The 22117-nt window shown below is 42.2% G+C and overlaps 1 protein-coding gene across 2 annotated transcripts in view; it reads right to left on the bottom strand.

The window, feature by feature from the left end:
* LOC138958618 (protocadherin-11 X-linked-like) overlaps positions 1–22117 on the bottom strand; it is a 100309-nt gene that overhangs the window by 52270 nt on the left and 25922 nt on the right. For both annotated transcript variants that reach the window (XR_011453453.1, XM_070329827.1), the window contains exons 7-10: positions 20757–20882; positions 18096–18236; positions 13246–13333; positions 7327–7439 (exon numbers count right to left, since the gene is read on the bottom strand). Coding sequence is in view for 1 of the 2 variants with exons in the window: in XM_070329827.1 (XP_070185928.1) it covers positions 7327–7439; positions 13246–13333; positions 18096–18236; positions 20757–20882 (468 nt within the window). In the remaining variant the exon portion in view is untranslated. The remainder of the gene's footprint in view (positions 1–7326; positions 7440–13245; positions 13334–18095; positions 18237–20756; positions 20883–22117) is intronic.

Below are 22117 nucleotides of genomic sequence, written 5' to 3'. Positions count from 1 at the left end.
CTCTCTCTTTCTCTCTCTCTCTCCGCCCCCCCCCCCCCCCCCCAACAAACTTAAGTGTTGCAAGAATGTATGCTAGTACTTCACTACTTGGCCATCTCCTGGTCGACGAAAAAAGTCGATCTGGTTGAGAAACTGCCTCTGAATATCATGTATCTATTTCAAAATACAATGTGATTCACTGTTCCCTTGCGGCAAAGCCCAGTGAAATGACTCATTTTCACGTTCACAATGCTCATAGTCCACCAGACAGCACCAACACCCTATCCCTCACACAAACAAATAAAATCAAACAAGAAAAGAAAGAAAGAAACAAAAAACAAAGTAAGAGAAGGAGAAAGATAGAAGGAAATAAACAAGAACAAGAACAAAAGGAAAGGAAAGACACAAACAAGGAAAAAAGAAAAAACCCGAAAGAACGGAACAAAAAGAAAACGAGCAAACTAACAACCAACCAACAAATTTGAAAAACCCCACTAAAATACGTAGAAAAAGAAGAGAAAGAACAAGTCGCGTAAGGCGAAATTTCTACATTTAGTCAAACTGTCGAACTTACAGCATGAAACAGAACGCTCTGCATTTTTTCACCAAGACCGCCGTCAGTCCCCCGCTCGTGTAAAAGCAGTGAAATAGACAAGCCAGTACAGAGCAGTAGTATGGTTGCGCTCAGCAGGATAGCAAGCTTTTCTGTGTCTCTATTCTTTTTAACTTTCTGAGCTTGTTTTTAATCCAAACATAACATATCTATATGTTTTTGGAATCAGGAACCGACAAGGAATAAAAGGAATTTTTTTTAAATCGATTTCGGAAATTTAATTTTAATCATAATTTTCATATTTTGTTTTTTTGAGCTTGTTTTTATCCAAATATAACATATTTATATGTTTTTGGAATCAGACGATGATGAAAAATAAGATAAAATTGTTTTTGGATCGTTTCATAAAAAAATCATTTTAATTACAATTTTCAGATTTTTAATGACCAAACTCATTAATTAATTTGTAAGTCTCCAAGCTGAAATGCAATACGAAAGTCCGGGCTTCGTCGAAAATTACTTGACCAAAATTTCAACCAATTTGGTTTTACAATGAGAGCGTGACAGTGCCGCCTCAACTTTCACGAAAAGCCGGATATAACGTCATCAAAGACATTTATCAACAAAATGAAAAAAAATTCTGGGGATGCCATACTCAGGATCTCCCATGTCAAGTTTCATGAAGATTGGTCGAGTAGTTTTCTCTTAATCGCTCTACACACACACACACACACACACACACACACACACACACACACACACACACACACACACACACAACACACACACACATACACACACACACACACACACACACACACACACCACGACCCTCATCGCGATTCCCCGTCTATGTTAAAACATTTAGTCAAAACTTAACTAAATGTAAAAACAGACATGAATACTAAAATAAAAACAACGAAGAAGGAAGAAAGCAACAACAACCATACAAGGGAGACAAACACGTACACTCCTTATGTTTGAGTTCACTGAGACTCAAAGTACCGTTTTAACAAACCAACCAATCCCTTTTTTCTCTTGAAAGTGCCAATACCCATAACCCCCATCCCCCACCCCCACTTCGATCCGATTCCCCCGCTACCCCCTATGCAATAACAGGTTAGTCGACCAGTCCGGAGCGCACCTTTGTGTCCCCGTTTCAGCAATAATAAGTATTTTCCAAACCCCAAATCTCCAGAGTTATTCCAGAATGGCCAAAATCACGCTTGGAATAAATTCGAGGCTGGAATCAGAAATAAGAAAATCAGACTTCAAGGGGGGCGGGATGGGTGTAGGGGATAGGGGAGTGATAGGTATATTCGATATGACAAAAAACAGCGGGGGGAAAATTGAACCTATCCAAATGGAAGGAAAAGCTGCCGACAGCCCTCGCAATGAAATCAATGTCTCGGCAGAAATCAGGGGCACGCAACTGCTGAGTCCAGGGGCAGGCAATCGACGTGCAATTACACGCCCCTGACAGATGAGATGTCTTTCCGCCAAAATTAATTAGTCTTCCCCCCTTCTCCTTTTCTGAAAATTTCTGCGAAGGCGTTTTCTAGTTGGAGGTTCCCCCTTTATTTCCATATATACACATAGATAGAAGGGTGTCTACTTAAATCGAAAATCGTCACAGTCTGGAATTTCCGCGTTTAACACTCAACCTATGACGCCAAAAATCTTTCAGCTGAATTAGTCTTTTCTGACATGTGGACAGGATCCGCAGGCAATAAGGAAGTAATGAAGGAAGGAAGGAAGGAAGGACGGAAGGAGGCAAAAAAAGGAGTCAAACAAGGAAGCAAGGAAGGAGAGTTCAGGTTGTCTATCTGAGCCAAGAATTATTTCAACATATCTGAGAAATTGAAATCCCTACATTGCTAGGAGGCAAAACCAGCAAAATGATAGTGCTCCGTCTCCTAAAAGATATTCCGTCCTTCCTGTGTGAATGAACGCAGGCTAAAGCAGCCTTCCACTTCGGCGCAAACCAAACATCAAGAGTCTAGCAGCATTCTGTCCATACTGGTAGTTTAGAAAGAGAGAGAGAGAGAGAGAGAGAGAGAGAGAGAGAGAGAGAGAGAGAGAGAGAGAGAGAGAGAGAGAGAGAGAGAGAGAGAGAGAGAGAGAGAGAGAGAGAGAGAGAGAGAGAGAGAGAGAGAGAGAGAGAGAGAGAGAGAGAGAGAGAGAGAGAGAGAGAGTGAGTGAGTTAGCGGGGAAATCGAAATTTTTCAGACTTTTACTTGGAGTTAAAAACAGTTAATCGCTGTTTGCAATTTAACTTTAACATTGCAAGCAAACAAAATCGTCAGCATATGCCGCGAGGTCGTGTAAATTATCGCTGAACAAGGGACTGCAATAGATACCTTCTTGTATTACCAGAACTGCCCTATACGACTTTCCCTCCAATTCTCTGACCCATTCTATAAAATTACTGGTGATCGTGATGTCAATTATTAGAAACCACTGCTCAAATTTTCGATTGAATTTTATGCGCATTTGCTTTCGCTTAAACTTATATCTCCAGATGTAATGAAAGGAGCTAATGATCTGAACTCTTTGACAACGCCTTCTTGTGTTGCTCCACATCTATCTACGTGACGCCAGTGATGAGAGAGGAATCTTGATCTCGTTACGAACGAATGAACGCCCCCCTATCGAAAGATGAAAGACTCATGTAGAAATGAGAGATCTTTCACTATAAATGTGACCCTCCACCACGGAATGAGTCGTATGTCACCTTTGCACGATTTTCATATTTGTACATTTTCCTAAAGAGTTTTTTATGCTCTGTCCAGTGGTGAAAACCGTTTTAGAAAAGAGCGAAAACTGTTTGAGTTATAAGCCTGTGACTAAGGTGACCCTCACACTGTTACCAGACACTCCCCGGACTTATATTACGCCTAGCGCAGAACCGCGCGAGGTGACATGCGACTCATTTCGTGGTGGAGGGTCACAAATGTCACTGAAAGTTCCAATTTTGTTTGTCTGTGTGTATGCGGGGCCCTGCTCACTAATTGTTCTTTGCTTCTTTTAACACAAGCTAGTTCATGGAACGTTCCATTTTGTACAAAAAGAAAATCATTAATAAGAACGTCGACTAAATGGTCTTTGCAGTAAACAGATAAACAAACTATTATGTGAAAAAAAGAAGCTTATTTGAGTAGACGTTGTTCGACCTCAAGATTTGTAGAGGCGAAAGGAGACATTCTCTTTCTAATCTATCGGTTTCGAATTTCTGCTTACGTTCATTTTAGTTCATCAATAGTTATTCAAATGTTTCTGGATAGCCCCTTGTATTCTATATTGATATTATTTTACCCTGTCCTAAATCTGAAAGCAACAGTGTTCGCTCTGAAGGATATCCTACCGTGGTATTGCAGGATTTCTGGCTGAAAAGAACAGCTGTTAATCCTACCTGCGGTTATTGCACAAGAAGATTTTTCCCCTTGTTTCAATCACTTGAAAACAACTCAATTTAGCAGATGCCCTAATTTTGCCGCATTTTTTCAGCAATAATTGTATACGCAATTATTTTGAAGACTAACAGTCAAACAAAAGTTGCATTTTAAGTGACAAACAGTAGTTATTGCTGCATCTAAAAATAAAAATAAAGATTCTTTGAAACCACTCCTTCAAAGATCGAGAGAAATAAAAGCAACAAGAACAACAACATCAAAGCAACAGCACCTAATGTTTTCCGTCTACTAATCGTAACACTTCAAATATAAAAAAAAAAAAATCTGTGTCCGACAATGACAGGCTCCATTCACAACCAGCTATTTAGTTCTACAGGGGCATCTTCAATGATATTACATTTTTTCCATGGCTGATTTGTCGTTTTTATATTTAGTCAAGTTTTGACTAAATGTTTTAACATAGAGGGGGAATCAAGACGAGGGTCGTGGTGTGTGTGTGTGTGTGTGTGTGTGTGTGTGTGTGTGTGTGTGTGTGTGTGTGTGTGTGTAGTGCGATTCAGAGTAAACTACTGGACCGATCTTTATGAAATTTTACATGAGAGTTCCTGGGTATGATACCCTCAGACGTTTTTTTCATATTTTCGATAAATGTGTTTTATGACGTCATATCCGGTTTTTTGTAAAAGTTGAGGCGGCACTGTCACACCCTCATTTTTCAATCAAATTGATTGAAATTTTGGCCAAGCAATCTTCGACGAAGGCCGGACTTCGGTATTGCATTTCAGCTTGGTGGCTTAAAAATTAATATTAATGACTTTGGTCATAAAAAATCTGAAAATTGTAAAAACAAAAAGTTTTTATAAATCGATCCAAATTTATTTACGTTCATCTTATTTTTTATCATTTTCTGATTCCAAAAACATATAAATATGTTATATTTGGATTAAAAACAAGCTCTGAAAATTAAAAATATAAAAATTATTATCAAAATTAAATTTTCGAAATCAATTTAAAAACACTTTCATCTTATTCCTTGTCGGTTCCTGATTCCAAAAACATATAGATATGATATGTTTGGATTAAAAACACGCTCAGAAAGTTAAAACGAAGAGAGGTACAGCAAAGCGTGCTATCCTTCTCAGCGCAACTACTACCCCGCTCTTCTTGTCAATTTCACTGCCTTTGCCCATGAGCGGTGGACTGACGATGCTACGAGTAGACGGTCTTGCTGAAAAATTGCATTGTGTTCAGTTTCATTCTGTGAGTTCGACAGCTTGACTAAATGTTGTATTTTCGCCTTACGCGACTTGTTACATTTAGTCAAAACTTGACTAAATGTTTTAACATAGAGGGGGAATCGAGACGAGGGTCGTGGTGTATGTGTGTGTGTGTGTGTCTGTGCGTGTGTGTGTGTGTGTGTGTAGAGCGATTCAGACTAAACTACTGGCCTTACGCGACTTGTTTACTTCTAACCCTCAGGTTTTTGTTTTTTGGAGCACCTCTACTCTTAGCCCCTTTCTTGATTCTGCATGCTTTCTGAAATCTTGAAGATCTCAGAGAGAACAAAAAAATAAGAGAGAGAGAGAGAGAGAGAGAGAGAGAGAGAGAGAGAGAGAGAGAGAGAGAGAGAGAGAGAGAGAGAGAGAGAGAGAGAGAGAGAGAGAAGTAGGGTAACTGGATGTTTCTTCTCTAAAGAGAGTAAAAAGCCAGGGGAAGTTCAAATTGAAGTGCATTAAGCCTGAGCGCTCAACATGGTAATCTCGTCTCAAAATGCAGCCTTTGAAAGTTGCATAGTTGATTGCGAGTTTCAGCTTAAGATGTTTTCTTGACTGGGTTGCTGCGTGCAAAAACCTTTCGGGCTTTTGATTTTTATTAAAATATGATTTGATAAAACAAACAGAGACTCAAATACATACGCGAGCGCGTGCACATGAGCGCACACACACACACACACACACACTCACCCACACCCACACGCACGCACGCACCCACGCACACACACACACACACACACACACACACACACACACACACACACACACACACACACACACACACACACACACACACACACACACAGGGAAGGAAGCAATCAGATACGCAGGCAGATAGATTAGACGGCCAAATTCACTCATAGAGCGCAAGCATGGCAAAGGGAAAGAGGACAGCGGGCAGGGGAGAGGTAAAAGGTGACAAGATACGTTATAATTATCGAGTTGTCTCTCTTTAATTTATTCCTGGTGCATTTTTCTGAAGTCAGAACAACAACAAAAAATTGCACCTACGATCCTATAGATATTTTTGTTTCTTTTTGCTGCCTTCAATTTGTGTAATCAAAATTAACCTGAAACCACAGAGAAACCGAAAAAGTGAATCCCTTTCAATCCCAGACAGTTTCCCAAAATGGAAGAAATAAAAAGGAACCGAGCAGCAGTTCATTGCCCCCGTGACAGTTAATTTCAGCAGCCAACTTGTGCAACTGACAAACTGTCATCGGGCAAGCCATCCACAGACCCCAAGTGGGTTACTATCGTCAATTTCCTCATGCCAATTTCACTTTATCACCGTTTAGATGGCTCTATCAGTGTCTTCTTCACCATCAGTCAATGACAGACAGTGCAAATGAGGGGAAATTAGGGACGATACAATTAGTGTGTTAGGCCAATAAAGTCGCACATAGGTATCCCACACGCAATCGTGCCTATAGGAGCTAGGACTTTCTTAAAGTTGCTGGATTTTGCTTTGTATGTGACGAAAATAGCGTTACTGAAGCTAAACATCAAAGAAAGTAATATTTGTGTGGTAGGAATTCTTCTCCCAACTCGATGTGACGACAACAGAGGTGAAATGAGACCTAAGAAGGTAAGGCAATGCTGGCAATAGAAATGTCGAATATGGTGAGGGAAGGACAAGTAGGAAATGCGTGTAAGGAAGGCCTTGCACAGACAGCTCCATAGGTTTTGCGGATTGATTAATTGATCAGTTGATTTATTGATATATTGATCGCTTCATTTATCCTTGACTGCTTTTACGCCTTTAGGGGCAAACACCTGTAATAGAATCTGATCGGGCCAGTAGAAATCGGGGAAAATATGGCGAAAGGGCGGAAACGGACAAGCTAAAAGGAGAATAATGAAAACATTCACCTATCTACTCATCCTTCCATCTGTCTGTCCGTAAATCCATCCCTTCATCCATTTATCCATCCGTTGATTCTTTTATCAAACCATTCAAACAACCATTTATGAGTCCGTATGTCCGTCCGTCCGTGCGTCCGTCTTTGAGACAGTGGTCCTTCCGTCCGTCCGTCCGTCCGTGAGTCAGTCCGTCTGTCCGTACGTTTATCCATCCATCCATCCATCCATCCATCCAAATACTAACCTCAACGATAACGAAGAAGGATGGAGCGTCACTGTCCGCCACTGCTTTAATGACAGACGGCACCCCTGTCTGTGAGTCTATGGTCAGGTATTGTGCGTAGTCGTCAGGATCGCCTGTTTTGGAAGTAAAAATTGTAGATGATTTTCAGGGTAATGATAAGATATAATTATTGAAGGGGCTTTAATTTCTCAAGATATATAAAATATTTCAGTGATTATTATGACCACTGGCATCGTGCTAACCATCCTCCTCCTCCTCCTCCTCTTCCTCCTCTTTCTCCTCCTCGTGTAATCAAACTAGATTAAACAAAAAAGAAAGTAAATGGCGGGAGGAGGTAACATTTGCGTGTGTGCGCGTGCGTGTTTGTATGTCTGTGCAAATGAAGAACTAAAAATGGCGCTTCGAAATGCACCTCTTAGGCCTACACTTTTATTGCTAATAGGATATCAATACATTTTGTCTCTTTTTACATTTAGTCAAGTTTTGACTAAATGTTTTAACGTAGAAGGGGGAATCGAGACGAGGGTGTGGTGTGTGTGTGTGTGTGTGTGTGTGTGTGTGTGTGTGTGTGCGTGTGTGTGTGTAGAGCGATTCAGAGAAAACTACTGGACCGATCTTTATGAAATTTGACATGAGAGTTCCTGGGTATGAAATCCCCAGACTTTTTTTTCATTTTTTCGATAAATGTCTTTGATGACGTCATATCCGGCTTTTTGTAAAAGTTGAGGCGGCACTGTCACACCCTCATTTTTCAATCAAATTGATTGAAATTTTGGCCCAGAAATCTTCGACAAAGGCCGGACTTCGGTATTGCATTTCAGCTTGGTGGCTTAAAAATTAATTAATGACTTTGGTCATTAAAAATCTGAAAATTGTAATAAACTATTTTTTTATAAAACGATCCAAATGTACGTTCATCTTATTCTTCATCATTTTCTGATTCCAAAAACATATAAATATGTTATATTCGGATCAAAAACAAGGTCTGAAAATTAAAAATATAAAAATTATTATCAAAGTGAAATTTCCGAAATCGATTTAAAAACACTTTCATCTTATTCCTTGTCGGTTCCTGATTCCAAAAACATATAGATAGGAAATGTTTAGATTAAAAACACGCTCAGAAAGTTAAAACGAAGAGAAGTACAGAAAAGCGTGCTATCCTTCTCAGCGCAACTACTACCCCGCTCTTCTTGTCAATTTCACTGCCTTTGTCACGAGCGGTGGACTGACGATGCCGTACGAGTATACGGTCTTGCTGAAAAATTGCATTGCGTTCAGTTTCATTCTGTGAGTTCGACAGCTTGACTAAATGTTGTATTTTCGCCTTACGCGACTTGTTTGTTGTTGCTGACGGCAAGCAATTCGTCCAGCCCCATTTCCTGTTTCCAGTTGAGAGAGTATAAAATGAGCTAAACATGAACCCCATCAGCAAACAAGCTTTGCATCAGCTGATACGGTCATATGTTTCAACAAACAAAAACTGAGACGTATGGCTGTTTATCTTCGCCTTTCAAGCACAAAAAAAGAATACCAGTGAGGAATATCTGGACATTATTTATCGGAGATTTTCGCGTGGACTACCGCAGGGAGATTTGTCAGCGTAAAGACGTTTTTTTCTAGCCCATTTATCGCTAGTACGCAAACAGATATCTCACAGCGAGGAGTAGGTCAGTTAAGAATTAAATATGACCCAATTGTGTTTTTTTAAAGTTATTTTAGTTTCATGTTCGATCATTTTGGAGCATAAAAGTACAGGGAAGCAAGCCTGTTGAAGGTATTAAAGGTCCTTGTCTACATTTTTATACCGAAATCGCCATTTGACCATTAAAATGCAGAGTCTATTATCTACAAATATCAACAATACACCCCCTTTCGATCAGGAAAGACGAAGCCAGTGTAGCCGTTTGAAAATTCATTGTAGTATTCCAGCGTAGTACTCATAGTAGGAAATCCTTATTTGGAAAATGCCAAGCGCAAAACTCCTCTCAAATCCCGTGCATTTCGTGCGTTTAAAAAAAAGCGTGGACAGCGCTCCAGTGTCAAACAGTTGCTGCACTTGTTTGGGCGTGGCTATAAGCACAGTGACATGAGTTTGATTGGTCAGTATTTTTAGGCAAAGCACATGTTCTCAGCAAACAGAAAACAAAATATTGGAAGCGTGAGTCACGCTACCCAAAATAATTTTGTTTTTACATAATATTTTTTTTCTATAACTTTTTTCCCCATGGTTCATTCATCATTTGACATAATTATTTTGTATCGAAATCTCTCTCTCTCTCTCTCTGTCTCTCTCTCTCTCTCTCTCTCTCTCTCTCTCTCTCTCTCTCTCTCTCTCTCTCTCTCTCTCTCTCTCTCTCTATATATATATATATATATATATATATATCTACTATATAATACTGGTAGGGTTTTCGGTGGTTTTTCGATTCCTGTGACCAAACCGCGCGGATTTGTGCCTTCTCCTTCGGTTACTATGCCAACGTGACCCAGGAAATCGATTCCGCTAGGTCCCGACTTCCAATTTTGTCCACGAACAAAGTTTGAAGAGGTTTGTCTCGCAAATTTGAGCAGACAACAGTGAACTTTGACCTGAACTTTGACCTCGCCGAAAGAGATCTGTGATTGGTTCTTCTTCAACTTCAATACGCGTGGCCTTTTTCGCCGTGTGGACGTATCTCCTACCAAACCCCGCCGGTTTGGACCCTGTCCCTCGGTTTTCCCGTAGTAACGGATCGCGATGAAGACGATAGGCTGGGTTAGATTGACGACTTCGAAAGCGAAATGGCTTTTTGAGGCCTTTTTAACGTGAAATGTCGTAGCAGACAGAATATCCCAGCTATCCCATTGGCCGAAAGCGAACGGTTTGACTAAACACTACGCGACCGCACCTCAGACGAACCTAGCTGTGTGTTTTATTTCTCTACCCCAGACGAACCTAAAATAATAAGAAGATAGATAGATCTGTTTATCTGTTAATGGAACTCCAAAATATTCCATAGATTTGTTTACTTAATTTTTAAAAGATAAGTTCGAAACATTATCATCTGATAAGTCGCCGTATAACCTTATAGGTTCCAGCGACTAAATATTTCCCCACGGTGCAACCATAGACATGTACGTCATCATGATCTCCCCTTAATTTGACCGTTATTTTGGCTGTCTTAGTGAAATGGTAAGATATATCTCCATGTTTTTTACATGTAAGTGTTCGGAAAAAATACAGTTATAGCAGTTATGTACAAAAATAAGCAGCATATGCTCTTTTCGCCAAAGTAAAGTCCTTTTTTCTTCTGGTTTCTTATATGTGTCACAGCACACTGCAAGCTTTTAGGCGAATAGCAAGTGAGTGGTATATATATATCATCAATTTTATAGTAGGTAACGGTGTGAATTACTTGCCATGTTCATGTTCATTATACGTTTTCCATATGTGTCATTTAATTGTGTATTGCTTGATGCCATGTATGTGTGTGTGTGTGTGTGTGTGTGTACATGACTTTAAATAAGCATGGATGTGTGCACTCGATTGTGTGTGTGTGTGTGTGTGAACCATGAATATATTTTCTGTTGTTATACTATGCGTTTGAATCATTATGTATTTTAGACGTCATACCTTTTTTTCGTATCTTCACGATGGCTTTTACCCGTTTAAATTTTAATGCTTCCAACTTTCAAAGCGCTGCACGGCTGGGAAGAGATGCGCACTTTTATCACTGTTGTTCATGTAGACGTAATCATGGATTCATGCAAACGTCATTCCTGCTGTATTTTATTTTGTTTGTTTGTATAGTCGCGTGCGGTCGCGCAGTCTTTAGTCAGACCTAAAGCGTGGCAACATTCGGACCGCTTGCTTCTGCCCAGCTTTGAATCGAGACAGCTGTCAATCTGCTGTCGCATCAACTGGCTCTACAGGTAAATCCCATTTATCAGTCTGTAAAACTTTCGTAAAGTGTTCCTAACCTTGCTGTATTCTGCCACAGGGGTTATACTATAGAGATAGAGAATTTGCAGTCTCCCCCCGCCATTTTGACGCGCATGAGGCATGTTTTAATCATGGATACACGCTGTGTGGAGTACGCTCATTTTTTTGATAATACACCAAGTTTGTTTGAGAAACAGAGAATAGTCAAAGTGCAAAACAGGGGTTCCCAGGTCTGAATATGCGTTTGAATCATTATATATTTTGGACGTTTTAGATTTCCATTTCGTAAAAATCTATGACCCATGGCGCATTACATGTGGGGGGGGGGGGGGGGGTGAACGAATCTTGCTTTTTCTACTTCTCTAACCCATGGCATAGGCCATACATGTGGGGGGTTCTATTACCTGAAAACAGCATCCACACACACGCGCACACGTTCCATTGGACGTACATTTATTGTGTGTGTGTTTGTCTGTGTGTGTGTTCATGGATGCTGCACTCGATTGTGTGTGTGTGTGTGTGTGTGTGTGTGTGTGTTTGAGATGTCACTATCGTGTCATAACAAAAGTACTATTTTGTTGGTGTTTTTTTGTGAAATAAATTTGGTTTTTCAATTTTTAATAATCTCTTTCGTTAATTTTATTAAAGTGTTAAAATGATTACAATTGTGATATTGTGTGATTTCCTTTTGCGGCGTTTGGTCACAATTACCACAGTAATCCCTCAAGTAACCAGTGCTCCACATGGATGTATTGTTGGTTTAAGTAAATATTTTTCAAAATAGCTGCTTTGTTAAATTTTGCAAGTATCAACAACACATCCCATGCGGATCTCTGGCAAGATAAATGGCTGGATCTCACGGCTCAGTCTATAGCTTTCTGTAAACAAACTATGGTCCTTCAGTTGTTTGGGGACGAGTACAAACTATCCCAGACTGAGCTATGGCAATTCCCAATCATCAAACTTGCTACAAACACTCATGGCAACAAACACCTTAACTCATTAGATCTTCGTTTAATAAGATACAAACATTGATTACATGAAGTTAAAATGATTAAATATATAAATTCACACATATCATGAAATGGCATCTCATTAATAACAAAATGTATTGAAACCCATGCTCCCCAAGAGAATATAATTCATTATATGCGGGATAATGTGCGGGGGGGGGGGGGGGGGGGAGGGGTGCAAACAACATTTTCACAAGCACATAACCAACAAAATGACATCGCATGCGCAGCACACAAAGTGCGTAGCACGGGTACCACTAGTATATATATATATCTCTCTCTCTCTCTCTCTCTCTCTCTCTCTCTCTCTCTCGTTCCCTCTCGCACTTTAACATTTACTTCAGTATAAACAAGGGTGTCTTCTTCTGTGTCCATAAACAAACAATCTACCTACACCAACTAATCCACAATCCTCTTACAGTAGGGGGGCTACAATATATGCCATTGAAGTAAAGTGATTGTTTGCATTTTGGATTTTTTTTCCGTTGTTCGTTTTCTGTTGGTTGTCTTGTTCTTGTTGTTTGTATACATGTCCATAGACCGGCACGGTTGGCCTAGTGGTAAGGCGTCCGCCCCGTGATCGGGAGGTCGTGGGTTCGAACCCCGGCCGGGTCATGCCTAAGACTTTAAAATTGGCAATCTAGTGGCTGCTCCGCCTGGTGTCTGGCATTATGGGGTTAGTGCTAGGACTGGTTGGTCCGGTGTCAGAATAATGTGACTGGGTGAGACATGAAGCTTGTGCTGCGACTTCTGTCTTGTGTGTGGCGCACGTTATATTATGTCAAAGCAGCACCGCCCTGATATCACCCTTCGTGGTCGGCTGGGCGTTAAGCGAACAAACAAAATACATGTCCATCCAATACAAAGATCACTTCGTGGACATACTATTGAATGTTTAGATTTGTTTTTGCATACTTGAATTAAACCAGAGATGTAGTGATTTGGGAAGTACAAATAATATTATATATTAATGCACTTTACCTCCTTTGAAGTTGTAGATGACAGAGCTTTGCATACTGTCCTTATCCCGTGCTGCGATTGGTGCGGGACTCAACCACGTGATTGCACCCTGAAAAAGAATGCGTTATGAGGGGTTGATTTAATGACACAAAAAAGATGAGAGAGAGAGAGAGAGAGAGAGAGAGAGAGAGAGAGAGAGAGAGAGAAGAGAGAGAGAGAGAGAGAGAGAGAGAGAGAGAGAGAGAGAGAGAGAGAGAGAGAGAGAGAGAGAGAGAGAGAGAGAGAGAGAGAGAGAGAGAGTTCCTGCATTGGCCTATATTTGCACGATGAATGATTAATATGAACATTGTGATGTGATATTTTCTTGTGATGTGAAATGTTCACGCACCTTGATAATAATACCCAATGTCATTCAAAGCAACACTTTTGTTTTCATGCCATTTTGCTCATTTGAAAGTCGGCTGACTTTCGTTTTAATGATTTTCACAAATTTGCTAAGCTGAGAAGAGCTTGTAATGACAATTGTTACCTTTTCGCTTCGTTTTGCGAACAGTATCCTCTGTGTAAAACGATAATAATTATACGTACTCCAAAAATACAACTTGTTTCACAATTATCGCAACGTCAGCAAGTACACGCAGACAAGATTATTCTTATTCTGGTACACCCTCGACAATGCCTTGGCGTTTGATGGATTAGCTAAGGGATGAATGGGTCATTTTTCATTTCAATTACAGTCAGTGAGAGACGTCGGTGATTTCCCCTCTCGACCCTTCATTTTTGTTTCGCTGTACGCTTGTGTGACATTTGCTGACTGAGCAAAAATATCATGGACACTGAAAGAAAGAAAGAAAGAAAATGGATAGAGGGGGCAGTCCGGAAGACGACGAAGATTAAAGGAGGGGGGGGGGGGGAGGGGGAGGAGAAGGAGAAGAAGAGATGAGGCGTATGAGAAGTAGGATCAAAAACAAGAGGAAGAGGAGGAGAAGGAAGAAGGGGAGGGGAAGGAAGAAGAGGAGGAGAAGGAAGAAGGGGAGGAGAAGGAAGGAGAAGGAAGAAGGGGAGGAGAAGGAAGAAGAGGAGGAGAAGGAAGAAGGGGAGGAGAAGGAAGGAGAAGGAAGAAGGGGAGGAGAAGGAAGAAGGGGAAGAAGGGGAGGAGAAGGAAGAAGGGGAGGAGAAGGAAGAAGGGGAAGAAGGGGAGGAGAAGGAAGAAGAGGAGGAGAAGGAAGAAGGGGAGGAGAAGGAAGGAGAAGGAAGAAGGGGAGGAGAAGGAAGAAGGGGGAGGAGAAGGAAGAAGAGGAGGAGAAGGAAGAAGGGGAAGAAGGGGAGGAGAAGGAAGAAGAGGAGGAGAAGGAAGAAGGGGAGGAGAAGGAAGGAGAAGGAAGAAGGGGAGGAGAAGGAAGAAGGGGAGGAGAAGGAAGAAGGGGAAGAAGGGGAGGAGAAGGAAGAAGAGGAGGAGAAGGAAGAAGGGGAGGAGAAGGAAGGAGAAGGAAGAAGGGGAGGAGAAGGAAGAAGGGGGAGGAGAAGGAAGAAGAGGAGGAGAAGGAAGAAGGGGAGGAGAAGGAAGAAGGGGAGGAGAAGGAAGAAGGGGAGGAGAAGGAAGGAGAAGGAAGAAGGGGAGGAGAAGGAAGAAGGGGGAGGAGAAGGAAGAAGAGGAGGAGAAGGAAGAAGGGGAGGAGAAGGAAGAAGGGGAGGAGAAGGAAGAAGGGGAGGAGAAGGAAGAAGGGGAGGAGAAGGAAGAAGGGGAGGAGAAGGAAGAAGTGGAGGAGAAGGAAGAAGAGGAGAAGAAGGAAGAAGGGGAGGAGAAGGAAGAAGAGGAGAAGAAGGAAGAAGGGGAGGAGAAGGAAGAAGGGGAGGAGAAGGAATAAGGGGAGGAGAAGGAATAAGGGGAGGAGAAGGAAGAAGGGGAGAGAAGGAAGAAGGGGGAGGAGAAGGAAGAAGGGGGAGGAGAAGGAAGAAGGGGGAGAAAAGGAAGAAGGGGAGGAGAAGGAAGAAGGGGAGGAGAAGGAAGAAGGGGGAGGAGAAGGAAGAAGGGGAAGAGAAGGAAGAAGGGGAGGAGAAGGAAGAAGAGGAGGAGAAGGAAGAAGGGGAGGAGAAGGAAGAAGGGGAGGAGAAGGAAGAAGGGGAGGAGAAGGAAGAAGGGGAGGAGAAGGAAGAAGGGGGAGGAGAAGGAAGAAGGGGGAGGAGAAGGAAGAAGGAGAGGAGAAGGAAGAAGGGGAGGAGAAGGTAGAAGGGGAGGAGACGGAAGAAGGGGAGGAGAAGGAAGAAGGGGAGGAGAAGGAAGAAGGGGAGGAGAAGGAAGAAGGGGAGGAGAAGGAAGAAGGGGAGGAGAAGGAAGAAGGGGGAGGAGAAGGAAGAAGGGGGAGGAGAAGGAAGAAGGGGAGGAGAAGGAAGAAGGGGAGGAGAAGGTAGAAGGGGAGGAGACGGAAGAAGGGGAGGAGAAGGAAGAAGGGGGAGGAGAAGGAAGAAGGGGGAGGAGAAGGAAGAAGGGGAGGAGAAGGAAGAAGGGGAGGAGAAGGTAGAAGGGGAGGAGACGGAAGAAGGGGAGGAGAAGGAAGAAGGGGAGGAGAAGGAAGAAGGGGAGGAGAAGGAAGAAGGGGAGGAGAAGGAAGAAGAGGAGGAGAAGGAAGAAGGGGAGGAGAAGGAAGAAGGGGGAGGAGAAGGAAGAAGGGGGAGGAGAAGGAAGAAGGGGAGGAGAAGGTAGAAGGGGAGGAGACGGAAGAAGGGGAGGAGAAGGAAGAAGAGGAGGAGAAGGAAGAAGGGGAGGAGAAGGAAGAAGGGGAGGAGAAGGAAGAAGGGGAGGAGAAGGAAGAAGGGGGAGAGAAGGAAGAAGGGGAGGAGAAGGAAGAAGGGGGAGAGAAGGAAGAAGAGGAGGAGAAGGAAGAAGGGGAGGAGAAGGAAGAAGGGGAGGAGAAGGAAGAAGGGGAGGAGAAGGAAGAAGGGGAGGAGAAGGAAGAAGGAGGAGAGAAGGAAAAAGGGGAGGAGAAGGAATAAGGGGAGGAGAAGGAAGAAGGGGGAGGAGAAGGAAGAAGGGGAGGAGAAGGAAGAAGAGGAGGAGAAGGAAGAAGGGGAGGAGAAGGAAGAAGGGGAGAAGAAGGAAGAAGGGGGAGAGAAGGAAGAAGGGGAGGAGAAGGAAGAAGGGGAGGGGGGAGAAGGAAGAAGGGGAGGAGAAGGAAGAAGGGGAGAAGAACGAAAAAGGGGAGGAGAAGGAAGAAGGGGGAGGAGAAGGAAGAAGGGGAGGAGAAGGAAGAAGGGGAGGAGAAGGAAGAAGGGGAGGAGAAGGAAGAAGGGGAGGAGAAGGAAGAAGGGGAGGAGAAGGAAGAAGGGGAGGAGAAGGAAGAAGGGGAGGAGAAGGAAGAAGGGGGAGGAGAAGGAAGAAGGGGAGGAGAAGGAAGAAGGGGAGAAGAACGAAAAAGGGGAGGAGAAGGAAGAAGGGGAGGAGAACGAAAAAGGGGAGGAGAAGGAAGAAGGGGAGGAGAAGGAAGAAGGGGAGGAGAAGGAAGAAGGGGAGGAGAAGGAAGAAGGGGAGGAGAAGGAAGAAGGGGAGGAGAAGGAAGAAGGGGAGGAGAAGGCGGGTAAGCGAAAACAAGAATGAGTGGAAAGAAGAAGGGTAAGGAGAAAATGAGAAAAGACATTAAAACAAAAAAAATGTAAGCAGTGGCAGCAGCAGCAGCAGCAATCACAGCAGCAGCAACAGCAGCAGCAACACCAACACCAACACCACCAACAACACCAACACCAAGACCAACACCAACACCAACAACGTTTCTGCTAAGAAAGAGTGTTGGCTCAATGAAACTGAATGACAAGGAGATCGAAACGACACAACGCTATATATACGACATGACAGAATACAACAGGCTAGGGAGCAAAGCAAATGATACGGTCGGCTCCTACCCAGAGTGGAAGTGCTATGGTTCCTATGGGAAGGCTGGAATCACACAGCCGAGTGTCATTCACTTAACGAATGCGACTTTGAGGGTGCTCAGGTTCTGTTTACCTGACCAACACCGCAGGTGCGGCAGTTCTCGAGCCTGGTTGACACCAGGATATATTATGACAGTAAGCGTAGAGTGCTGCCCTGTCACGTAGTCTCAAACCAAATTGGAAATCCATAGCATCATCATTATAATCATCCTCATCTCATTAATCATCCAAAATTATAAATTGTCCTTGCTCTTGTGGCCCTTCATGCCCGGAGCTCTCATGGTGACCTTGGTCTCAGTGTTCCTGTTCCATCCTTCCCTGAATAGTACTTCTGCTGTCAGTCTTCAACGTGTGACGTTCTGGGGGGTCGACGGAGGGACGTGGTGGCGGTCTGCTCTCTGGAGGGGACCCTCACTCAGTCTGGCTCCGCGACTTAGCAGTCAATGTCGTTAGTAGGGGGCATAGTAGGTAGTGGGCTGCGTCCGTTAGCTCGGGACAGACCCACTACTGAACACCGTCGAAGTGACTCAGCAGAAGTGCAGTGTCATCTTCCGAGGGTAGCCTACCGCAACGACCCGACATCCCTCCCTGGAGCGTCTGTAAAATCGACAAGTCTGGCAGCGGAACGAAATTCAGATGTGGATGGAGCAGCGAGTGCGGGGACGGGGCGGCGTGAGAGCACACCGGGACAAGGAACAGGTGTAAGGGGGAAAAAAAACAAAAAAAAAAAAAAAAAAAAAGAAAGAGTGTTGGCTCAATGAAACTGAATGACAAGGAGATCGAAACGACACAACGCTATATATACGACATGACAGAATACAACAGGCTAGGGAGCAAAGCAAATGATACAGATCTAATAAAAGCCAATAAAAACAGCGAATCTATGAATAATATACCCCCCCAACAAAAAAAGAAAAAAAAAAGAAGAAAAAAAACCCCAATACCTGATAGTCCGCTCTGACGGAGGCGGCATAGGCAGTGAAACATGGGGAGGCACAATAGGGGTACCAAAACTCCGGCGACTGATCGTCAGCGTCTATGACGTTGATACGGATAGTGCCGGTTGACGTCATTCCCTCGCGATCCTGACGTAACAGAAACAATGACACACACATTATGTTACCATGGCACCCAGAAACGTTATGAAAATATAAAGAAATATATGGCCATGAAGTAAGAAAGAAAGAAAATAAGACAGAAAGACAGAAAGAAAAAGAGAAAGAAAAGAAAGAAATAACAAAGGAAATAATTCAATTACAGGCACACAAGCAAGTAGACAAAGAAACAAGCAAGCACGGATGCAACCAACAAACCAAGCCAAATTACACAAAGGAAAAAGACACGCGCTCATTCACACGCATCAGCAAACAGAAACATTGTGGGCAGAAAGACAGACTACGAAGTCCACACAAACCAACAGAAACGAACACCAGCACACAATCACATGCGCTGTTGACTTGATTAATATCGCACTTTCCCTCGCCCTGCAATGGAAAAGGAGTTGATTTGGGGAATATCATTCATTTTGTGCTGGATGTCCGATGTAGGTATTTTCTTTCGCTTTAATCTTGATGTTTTTCTTGTGATGTTTTCTATTCACAATGCAAGGCCCATTATTTCTTGAGTTATTCGCGGCACCGCTAAGCTTTCGACCTGAACATTGAATCCGAAAAGCCCGTGAATTGAATTATTGAAAATGTCCAGAAAAGCAAATGACTGGCGACCAGAAGCTTGGCCCATCGTAAAAAAACAAACCCAAGCAAACCATCAACCCACGTAGAGACAGCCACAGTTATAATATATAGAGAAACACAAGTAAAGAAAAGTGAGCTCAACGTCTTGATCAACATCTTCACCACACTGAAGACATTTACTTGAGACAAACGGAACACTTGCTCGTCGTACTGTAAAATACGCTGCTCGAAGCCGATGTTATATTCCAAGCCCAAATATTAAAAACAAAATCATACATATACAACAGAAACAACAAAGAGACATCAAAATATGCTAATGTAAGTTCCAGTGTTCAAACAATACTGCTCTCTTTTTGAACCTTGAATTTCACACCAAGACTTGTTAATGATTTAAAGGAAAATTGCAGAGGAATACGGATTTAATTTTTCAATCTGTCTGTCACCCTACATTAAACATTTAGAAATCCTCAAACACTTTAAATTTCCAAAAGATGATACGATTTTCAGGTCAGTAAGACACGATTCATCTGTCAGAGTAGATCATATGCTTTTTACACTCAAAGGTTCAAACCCATTTTAAATGCGCGCACGCGCACGTGTGTGTGTGTGTGTGTGTGTGTGTGTGTGTGTGTGTGTGTGTGTGTGTGTGTGTGTGTGTGTGTTTGTGTGTTTGTGTGTGTGTGTTTTGTGTATTTGTGCACGTTTCTGTATCTAAGTATGACATTATTACCCCTTTCAAAGGCTATATTTTTGGGTAAAATTTATCCGAATTTAATGTTGAAGCATTTTTGTTTTATTCGAGGGCACACTTACAGCCAAAATACTCGCGTATTTCGCGACTAAATGGTCAAAGAAAAAATAAAACACACACCAAAAAACCCACACACACCCTGAAAATCACCCACTGCTGAGAGGCGTGCAAATGACGCCACCGACAGCTTCCGGTCTAAAATGCAATGTAGCTAATGGACTGAGAGGTTGCCAAATGTCAACATAACGTGTAACATGCAATTTAAAAATTGCATTAAAAAAAGAAGAAGAAGAAGAAGAAGAAGAAGAAGAAGAAGAAGAAGAAGAAGAAGAAGAAGAAGAAGAAGAAGAAGAAGAAGAAGAAGAAGAAGAAGAAGAAGAAACACACAACCACTGATACACTTGATAACCTTTATGTCTTGCCGAAGCTATTTTTCTCGTAAAATGCAAGTACGCGCAAAGTTTAGAAAACAGATTTTCTGCTACTCTTCGACCCTTTTCTGAAATGTCAATCTCTGCGCAATTAAAAGTGCATGGTTATAAAAACTTCAGGAGACTAACCTAAGAGTACTTGCTGTTAAATTTATTTGAAACAGTATCTAGATTTTGTTTTTAAAGTAAGTTTTTTTAAATTTTAATACTGACGTAACAGTTTTCGTATTCTTGGAAAATCAGTACCAAATCGTTTCAAAAAGATCCATAAACTTTAATAGATAGAGGACACCGTGTGTGTGTGTGTGTGTGTGTGTGTGTGTGTGTGTGTGTGTGTGTGTGTGTGTGTGTGTGTATGTGTGTGTGTGTGTGTGTGTGTGTGCGCGTGTGTGCGTGTGTGTGTGTCTATGTTAGCTTGTACGTGTGCACTGTGTGCGTGCGTGTGTGCGTATGTGCGCACATGTGTTTGTGTATGTACATGCGTGCGTCCGTGCATGCGTATGTCCACGTATCTGTCTGTTTGACTTCAGCCCAGTTTGGTGAATCGCTGATGGAAAGACACTTTAATTTGGGGGTGGGGTGGGGTGGGTGGGTGTAATGGTAATATCTTAATTTCTAGTCTGATTTGTACTATATTGAAGTTGCAATTATATGAGAGGGAGGGGTGTGTTTGAGCGTCTGCTACAAAGGAGTAACTCTTAAGACAATAGACTCAATCTTGACACTGACCCCAACAGAAACTGTCAACATGTAGTAAGCCTTGGAAGGCTCCATGGCTTCGTAGTCCAGGGACTCCCTGACAGACAGTACTCCTGTCAAGCTTTCTCGAACGTAAAATTTCCGACGTCCATCCATCTGAAATCAATCATCCACCATTCAATGTGTTGTTGTTGTAAGAGCAGTAACACCACACGTTTGCGAGCCGAATCAATGTCGTGCTAGCTAAGTTCTCATTACTGTCTCATTATTATTTGTATATCAGCCCACTACACAGACCATTAAGTTGACGTATTTGTGATGTGAATGTTTTTTTAATTTTTGTGTACAATGACCCGTTTGATCAGCTTTTGTGTGTAATTTGATTCTTGATTCAATGTATACCGCATAAACTTACCTTTCTTGCTTTGGATCTTTTAACAAAATCAAACCGAATTAGTTATCCCTTTTCTAATGCTTTCCCCGTAAACAGTACCGTGCCCTCGTTTTAAACCTACTTAGTACTCACATCCGCAAAAAAAACCTAGATCATAACAGCCAGGGACTCCTAAAATAGTCATAATCCTGAATATATTGTGAAGAAGGAATCTGGGAAAACGAAGTCTTAACGTGTATAATTGAGGGAGTCTTGAAAACAGATTACCTTATATACGAGGTATTACTGTTTTAATCTTCATGTTTCAGGTTTCGAAACTCTTCCCTTTTTTCCTTCAAACTCTAACAGTCTTACCTCTACGCCGAGTAAAACGAAAATCTCATTTATTTGGCCTGAAATACGGCTGCACTATTGCCATTGAAGGGTGTTAATGACAGCGACGCTGCTTCAATGTTTTATACGTGCGCCAAGTTGACATTTGGGTTTTACCGTGCCCCACTATCCCATTTTTGGGTGGGACTTTGCAGACACTATTCTCCTTGCTGTTGAGTATATATGTTACAGTAAATTCATCAAACCAGTAAATTTGTAAATTTACTGAAATTTTCAGTAAATTTGTAAATTTCCTGGGTGTCAAACTGTAAATTTCCTGACTTTTTCAGTGAATTGGTAAATTTACGGAGTGAATTTACAAATTGACTGGTTTGATGAATTTACTGTAACATATATAGCACCTGGGTGTATTTTAAAACTACGGAGTACACATAGTCAAAGTCCTCATTAGTGTATTTGTCTTTCAAAGCATGAAGGTAACATGAACTGTGACGTCAAAGTAGATTGGGGTTTCTGTGACCGTAACTGTTTCCAGCTTTTAATCCTGTTAGCTTCTCTTGAATAAAATAAATGTGTCCTTTTTACATTTAGTCAAGTTTTGACTAAATGTTTTAACATAGAGGGGGGAATCGAGACGAGGGTCGTGGTGTATGTGTGTCTGTGT

The sequence above is a fragment of the Littorina saxatilis genome, linkage group LG2 (assembly GCF_037325665.1).
Source record: "Littorina saxatilis isolate snail1 linkage group LG2, US_GU_Lsax_2.0, whole genome shotgun sequence".
Classification (NCBI taxonomy): Eukaryota; Metazoa; Mollusca; class Gastropoda; order Littorinimorpha; family Littorinidae; genus Littorina; species Littorina saxatilis.
The sequence above is the reverse complement of the archived record's forward strand: the minus strand, read 5'-3'. Positions and strand labels throughout refer to the sequence as shown.